At 48.6% G+C, this 7,500-nt stretch overlaps 1 protein-coding gene across 23 annotated transcripts in view; it reads left to right on the forward strand.

Annotated features, from left to right (window-relative positions):
* The window catches only part of LOC122248773 (adenosylhomocysteinase-like 1), a 234,930-nt gene that overhangs the window by 207,299 nt on the left and 20,131 nt on the right, over positions 1-7,500 (forward strand). For 14 of the 23 annotated variants that reach the window (XM_086556474.1, XM_086556503.1, XM_086556480.1 and 11 more), the window contains one exon: positions 7,385-7,500. This exon is cut by the window's right edge and continues 31 nt beyond it. In XM_086556474.1, the coding sequence (XP_086412600.1) occupies positions 7,385-7,500 (116 nt within the window). Of the gene's footprint in view, positions 1-4,053; positions 4,184-7,384 lie in introns of all 23 variants that reach the window. The other 9 variants (XM_086556498.1, XM_086556453.1, XM_086556484.1 and 6 more) reach the window with 1 other exon arrangement.

Raw genomic sequence — 7,500 nt, forward strand, 5'->3', positions numbered from 1 at the left:
CCATGCAAATGACGTCGATTTTGGCCAGGATATTTCCACAATCTGCGGGGGGAGGGGAGGGGGGATAGGCACAAGCGGGGGAGGGGGATGGTCAAGAGGACGAGGTGTCAGGATAGTTACGGATGAGGACAGGAAGGGCCGGCGATCCGAGGCGGCTGGCGAGCACAGGACGAGGGATTGGACATGAGAAGGGAGGGCGGCCAGGTTTGGGCAACACTAGTTCTTTTTCGTTCTTTCTTTTTTTCTCCTTCTCTTGCTCATTCTTATTCGTTATATTACTTTTTCTCCTTCTTGTTTTCATTATTGTTTTTTTTTTCTTTCTTTCTTTTCTTTTTCCCTCCCTCGCCCTCGCGCTCGCCCTCTCCTCCCTCTCCCTCTCCCTCTCCCTCTCCCTCTCCCTCTCCCTCTCCCTCTCCCTCTCCCTCTCCCTCTCCTTCTCTCTCCCTCTCCCTCTCCCTCTCTCCCTCTCTCTCTCTCTCCCCCCCCCCTCTCTCTCTCTCTCTCTCTCTCTCTCTCTCTCACACACACACACACACACACACACACACACACACACACACACACACACACACACACACACACACACACACACACACACACACACACAATTAGAATGACTCTTACGACCAGCTAGGCTTGTTTTTATCGTTCAACACGCTTTTCCCAGAAACCGAACGTACTATAAGCCTTCTTAGCGTGTGTGTGGAAACGCGTTTCCTCATGTTTTTTTCAGATGGCAATGAGGCAAAGAGGCTTTCCATATTTAAGTTTATAGGAGGATCGTAAAACGCGAATTGCTCTGATCACGAGGCCTCCCTCCTTGCGAGTGCATTAGGAAGGGTAAAAGCACTCTGCTCTTCTTATGATTTCCCTCATTCTACAACGCAATGTAATGCAAAGTTGGAAATGCAATGGTGGGGTGGGTCATATTTTACGTAGAAGGAATGTGTATTTGTACCCATGGCGTAATTCCTAGTCTCCATGGGTAGTATACATGAATATGCAAGCGTTATTCGTGTAAAATGGGAGGTCATTTAACAGCGCACCGCATAATTTTGATTATGGTGATGAGCTCTAGGGATTCGCATCGCAAATGCCGACAGGTATTGAACAGAGGGACACGACATTATTTGTGTGTGTTTGAGGTTGCCATTATCATTAGAACGGAGGGAGAGACACTGGCCTTCCTCCACGGGCCCGACTAACTCTCTTTCCTCTTCCCTTTCTCCTTCATAATTCATATCATAATTCCCTTCTCTCTCCTATCCTCACTTTTCTCTTTTCTCTCTCCGCTCCTCCTCTCCTCTCCTCTCCTCTCCTCTCCTCTCCTCTCCACCCTCTAACCCCTTTCCCCCCTCTCCTCCCTCTAACCTTCTTCTCCTTCCCTTGTGTCTGTCCCCTCCCCCATCCCCTATCCTTTCCCCACAATCCCCTCCTCCCCCCCCCCTCTTCTCTATCATCTATCCTCTCTCCCAAAGTTGTGTAATCGTCTTAAGCTCCCCTTGGTTCGAAAATACTGACGATACCGCTTACCAAACAAGAGGCTGAGAAGGGGAAACAGGGAGAGGAGGAGGCAGCAGAAGAGGAGGGGGAGTGGGAGGAGGTAAGAGGAGACAGGAGGGAGTAAAAGGAGGGAGGGGGGATGAGAGGAGGTGGGGGGGGGTAAGAGGAGGGAGGAGGAAAAGGAAGGGAGGAGATAGACCATACCGCTTACCAAACAAGAGGAAGAGAAGGGAAAGTAGGGAGAGGAGGAGGGAATCCTAAGCTGAATAACAGAAAAGAGGAGAAAAGAAAAAAAGAAAAAAGAAAAAGAAAGGGTGACCGAGCGCGGGGCCGTTGTTGAAGACGAAGTTCGAATGAACCTTTTGAGATCCTCTTTTCTCTTCAGGGAAACCCTTTGATATCCTTCCAGGTGCTGGAACACAGCTGTCATACCGCATACTCAAACATCGACTGGAAAACTAAATGATTCAGAACGCTTGGCGATTCAGCCAACGGGACACGTGCACGAGGATCGGATATCTGTCGATGAGAGTGGGTGAGTGAGTGGGTGAGTGGGTGAGTGAGTGAGTGAGTGAGTGGGTGAGTGAGTGGATGAGTGGGTGAGTGAGTGGGTGAGTGGGTGAGTGGGTGGGTGGGTGGGTGGGTGAGTGGGTGAGTGAAGAACTCATGGATGATGCAGTGTTACGAAATGCGTATCGATAATGAGAATTATGCAAAGCTTTTTTTAGTATGCATACATAATTTGATGATATCAAGATGGTGCAAATGAAAGGTTGCTTTCTCGTTATCATGTATATCTCGCAATTATTTCTCTCGCTTTTCTTCTACCTCCCGCACTCTCTTCCTAACGATAGGAGTAACGATATAAATAGCAAGAGATAGTGTAATAGGATGAAAGAAATAGAAGAAAAAAACAAAACATGAAAGGCCGCTCTTAAGGCTTCAAGTGGTGTGGCAAAGGGGATCATGGGGAGTTGAAGGGGGGGGGGGCTTCTCATCGGAACGTCACGACACCCTGTGACCTGCACTTGTTGGAAGCAAGCGCACGGCAGCACGTCCCTTTCTCCCGTTGCAAGCGGTTGCTCTGACGTTTTTTGTATTCGTCTTCTTTTCCTAGATTTATTCTATTTTTTCCTCCTATATTTTCTTCTTCTTTATCATCATCATCATCATCATTATCGTATTCATATTCATATTTATCTTCATAATCAAGTGCATAGTCACTTCCTATTCATCTTCACTGAAGAAAAGAAAGATGACGCAATAGGGAAGGAAATCCCGAAAGAAAGATGATGGAAGGTGACGTTAGTATAATGAAGACGAAGGGAGAACACTTGAGCCGGGCTGATGATGTTTGGATGGCGGGCGTCTTATCGGGGGGGGGGCGAGGGGGCGAGGGGGCGAGGGGTCATTCAAAAAAGGGAAAAAAATAAGATCGTGCTACTCCGGTGGAATTTTCAATCGTCGCCGAAGACTTTTCCTCCCCCCTCCCCCCTTTGAGTCTTTTGAGGATGTCTCGAGGAGGCGTGAGTGAGCACGGCGTAGTGTGCGCACTGTGGAAAGGAGATGAAAATGACATTGGGAATTTTTGTGTGTGTTCGTATCCTTTGAATAGGATGACGACCACCGTGAGAGGATAACGGCCTCTGGATTTATTTATTTTTATTTTTATTTTTTGGTGTGTGTGTGTGTGTGTGTGTGTGTGTGTGTGTGTGTGTGTGTGTGTGTGTGTGTGTGTGTGTGTGTGTGTGTGTGTGTGTGTGTGTGAGAGAGAGAGAGAGAGAGAGAGAGAGTATGAATTGGGGTATGAGGGCTAGAGTGTGTGTGTGTGTTTATTTATTTTTTTTTTAGTTCAGTGGATATCGTTGTGAAAGCCAGGGTGTAAAACACTAAATGCGTTTCGGTGTCCGGTGCATGTTTGCAAGACAGGTAATCTGATAAACGCGCGACGTGTGGATGCCGCTTTTCAAGCTGCGTTATTTTCACGTGTTTTACGTAATGGAAAATACAGAAGACAATGAGTGTGTTGCTCTTGAGTTTTTTTTTTTGGGGGGGGAGGGGAGGGAACGAGAAAAAATACCTCATGACCGACTAAAATCTTACTTTAAAGAAAGGATACAAAACAAAAGGAAAAGATGAATTATACCTGGACAACGCGTCATGTTTTTCCTCCTTTAAATGATGGAAGTAATGGTCCATGTATGTGTGTATTTTTTATATATGCTACTTAATTATGACTGACGAGATATACAATGAACAAAATCCAACCAGTGCCGCTTATGACTCATGATGGCGAACCGGAGAGATAGTTGCAAATATTGATGTTGTTTTATTATTATAACCATCGTCATCTTTGATGTTTTCATTATCGCCACCGCCATCATCATCATCACCACCATACCATCACCATCACCATCACTACCACTACCACCATTATTTCCATTACCCTCATCGCTCTCACCACCACCACCATGGTAGCCCTCCCTCTGCGCATGCGAGGTGACCTGACCTGCCCCGAGTCTGACCTGCCTTATTCTCACCTGCGCGCAGCTGAGCGAGAAGGTGGTGGAGGCGACGGCGTCTGGCTTTAAGGACAGAACCAAGCGGAGATTCTCTTTGCCGACGGGACCTCGCTTCGACTCCCGCCGCTCCTCCATCGTGTCCATCTGCTCCTCCACATGTAGGGCTCCCTCCCACCCTCTCTCCCTTCCTTCTTTCTTTCTTCCCACTCTCCCTCCCTTTCTGCCTCTCTTCGCTTTTCTATTTCGTTCGTTCTGCTTTCTTGCCAACTATGTTTCTTGCGCTTTCCTTCTGTTTCTCCCTCCCTCCTTTCCTCCCTTCTTCCTTTCCTCCCTTCCTCCTTTCCTCCTTCCCTCCCTCCCCCCTCCCCCCCTTCTCTCTCTCTCTCTCTCTCTCTCTCTCTCTCTCTCTCTCTCTCTCTCTCTCTCTCTCCTCTCTCTCTCTCCCTCTCCCTCCCTCTCCCTCTCCCTCTCTCTCTCTCTCTCTCCTCTCCCTCTCTCTCTCTCTCTCCCTCTCCCTCTCCCTCTCCCTCTCCCTCTCCCTCTCCCTCTCCCTCTCCCTCTCCCTCTCCCTCTTTCTTTCTCTTCATCTCCATCTCCTCCCCATCTCTATACACGTCAACGTACACACACACACACACACACACACACACACACACACACACACACACACACACACACACACACACACACACACACACACACACACACACACACACACACACACACACACACACACACACACACACACACACAAGCAGACAGACGCCCTTCATCCGTTCCTCCGCTTCGTTTCCCACTCTCCCCCTCTCCTGCTCTACCCCTCTCCCGCTCTCCCCCTCTCCCGCTCTCCCCCTCTCCTGCTCTTCCCCTCTCCCGCTCTCCCCCTCTCCCGCTCTCCCCCTCTCCTGCTCTCCCCCTCTCCTACCCCCCCCCCTCCCCCGCTCCGCCTCTTCCAGACGCATAAACATTTGCTGGTATCCCTTGTGCTGCTCATGTTTTAAACACAAATGGGGAGCATCGGTGGGATACACACGGAATAAATGCCAGTGTTTGTGACAGCATGGGTCAGCATGCGTTATACTGTAATTAGTGTTTTATTTTTCAGGCGGTGGACACTGATATTTTTATTTTTATTTTTAATCTTTAGTTGAGTATTTATAGGATATGCGTGTGTTCTCGGGGAGGGGGTGGGGCGGACGAAGCCTTTCTGTGCGAGGCAGATAAGCCTCTATCTTGTACGTGATGCACTTGGTGATGTCCTTGCGCGCGTGTAGAGGATCTGAGTGCGCCTTGAAAATGGTCCTCTTTCGAGCTCTACCGAGTGCTTCGGCTTTGAAGGGATGTAATTAGGTGAAGACAATGCGCAATTGCCGAGAGTGAGGATTTGACGGAGGCTGGCGTCGCTGTTAGAGCAGGACACTTCCAGGCGAGAAGTTGGACGAGGCTCTAAATCTCTTTCAGCAACTTTCCCCACCGTAGATAAACTGGGATGATGACTTTTGCTTGAAGTTCGTGTTCGTTGGGGCCAATGGCGACGCCGGGAAACTTTCTGTGGTCTTTCCCCCCGTGTTTGCTTACCGGCTGAGCCTGCCCCACTCACCCCCAGGGGACAGAGGCCGTGGGATGGTGCCGAGGACGGCGATTATTCATTCCCACGGTGACGCGGGGCTTTCAATGTCCCTGATAAAGCGTGTCAGCCGACGCGGCGCTTCGGCTGTTAAGAAAGTCTTGCAGGCTGTTAGACCTCCTCCTTTTGCCAATTATGATGTGACAGGTTACATCACTACCACTCTCGCACCCCCCCCCCCCTCACTCTGTCGCAGGCTTCACGTGTCATGTCTTAGTGATCACTTGCAGGACGTGGCCTAATCGTGCTGCTTGGCCTGCTTTCCCTGCTCGGCTTGCTTTCATTGCTTGCACTCTGCTGGATGTCTCTGTTCTCCGATGAGGGTTTCATGCCGCTGGTGGGTTTCCTCTCACGAGTTCATGTTGGTTGATGGTTGCATCTTGATGAGCAAGCCCCCCCCCCCATTAGAGATTACTGACATTATACGTAAGAGAGAAAGCGGAACGCAAGCGTGAACGTGTGACTATGTGGATGTGGATGTATGTGTGTGCGTATGTGCGCATGAGCTTATTCGGATCGGAGCATAACTTCTGAATTTTAAGGAATTGTGGGAGAGACAAGGTTTCGACAATGACGTCATTGTTTGTCAAACCGAAAATGAGTGCCTTTTGCAAATACACGCTATTGACCTTTTGTTTTAAGGCTGAAAGATTAACATCCGCTGTCGAATGTTAATCATTCTCATCTGGGCAAAGCAGAGGAAATCGATCGAATCTGTCAGTCATCTCCGCTGGTTCCATGGCAGGGTGGGGGTGGAGTGCTGGGGGGACCCTTTGTGATTCGGTCCGTTCCCTTAAAGAGCGAGGGCGACTCCAAGGTCCAAGGGCAGCACAGTCAAATGCGTCGAGAACCCTCGAGTCGGCCTCGTGGCTCTTATTAGATTCCGCGAGAAGCAATGTATTCCATTAACTCTGCCGAGAAGTTAAGGTGAGTGAGCGTCCTTGAGACAGTGTTTGCGTCACTTGGTGGCTCGGAGGGGAAGAAGAAGGGCCGGAGGGGATACCAGGAAGACGTAAATGTTGTGAAATACGGGGTAACGCTTTTGCATGTGCCTGAAGGGTGTGGGATTATTTCTCCTCTTGTAGTCCCACACTTTGCTTGCGTAACTTCTGTGCTTCTTGTGTTTGCTATATGTTCCTTGTCATGCTATATTATTGTTAAACATGTAGTCATTTGTCATCTATATTTATATGGTATGTATCGTGTCTGTGGGCGCGTGAAGAGCGAATGTACATTGGTCCTGGGGCGGAATGGCTCCTACACATGTGTCTGTGTGTGAATGGATGGCTCTAATCTGAGAAGGATCTGTATGTTTTTTTTTAATGGTTATCAAGGTAAGTGGCGCTTTTGAATGCGTATGGACACGATGAAACAAGGACTATGCTGGTGAGTCTTGAGTTACAATGCTTGAACGATGAAAATATATTGTTAGGGGTTCCATATTACAAAGGAATGGGGTGTAGTTTCGTGCTGAGAGGCAGTTTTCCACAAGGAGATAATTGGTCAGTTGTAATTACGCCAATGTCTAAAGTGAAGTTAACCTTATTTCCACTCCACAAAAAAAGTTTAAAACTTGTCTAAAAAAACAAAAAAAGTTAATTGCAGTATTTCATTTAAACTTTTGATAGAATACAGCCATGAATGTCACATAAAAAGATCGTCTGTCAGCTGTTTATCCGAAGAGGAGGTCTAGAGCTCTTTTCCTGACATGTTTTCTCTCTCTCGCCGACAGCTTCCTACACGGGATCCAGCAGCGATGAGGACGAGCAGTCCCCGCGGGAGAAGACGCAGAAGACCTCCAAGGGATCCACCGACTTCTGCGTCAAGAACATCTCCCAGGCCGCTTTC

The sequence above is a fragment of the Penaeus japonicus genome, unplaced genomic scaffold (assembly GCF_977035675.1).
Source record: "Penaeus japonicus unplaced genomic scaffold, GWHDUDI00000001_assembly GWHDUDI00000003, whole genome shotgun sequence".
NCBI classification, from domain to species: domain Eukaryota; kingdom Metazoa; phylum Arthropoda; class Malacostraca; order Decapoda; family Penaeidae; genus Penaeus; species Penaeus japonicus.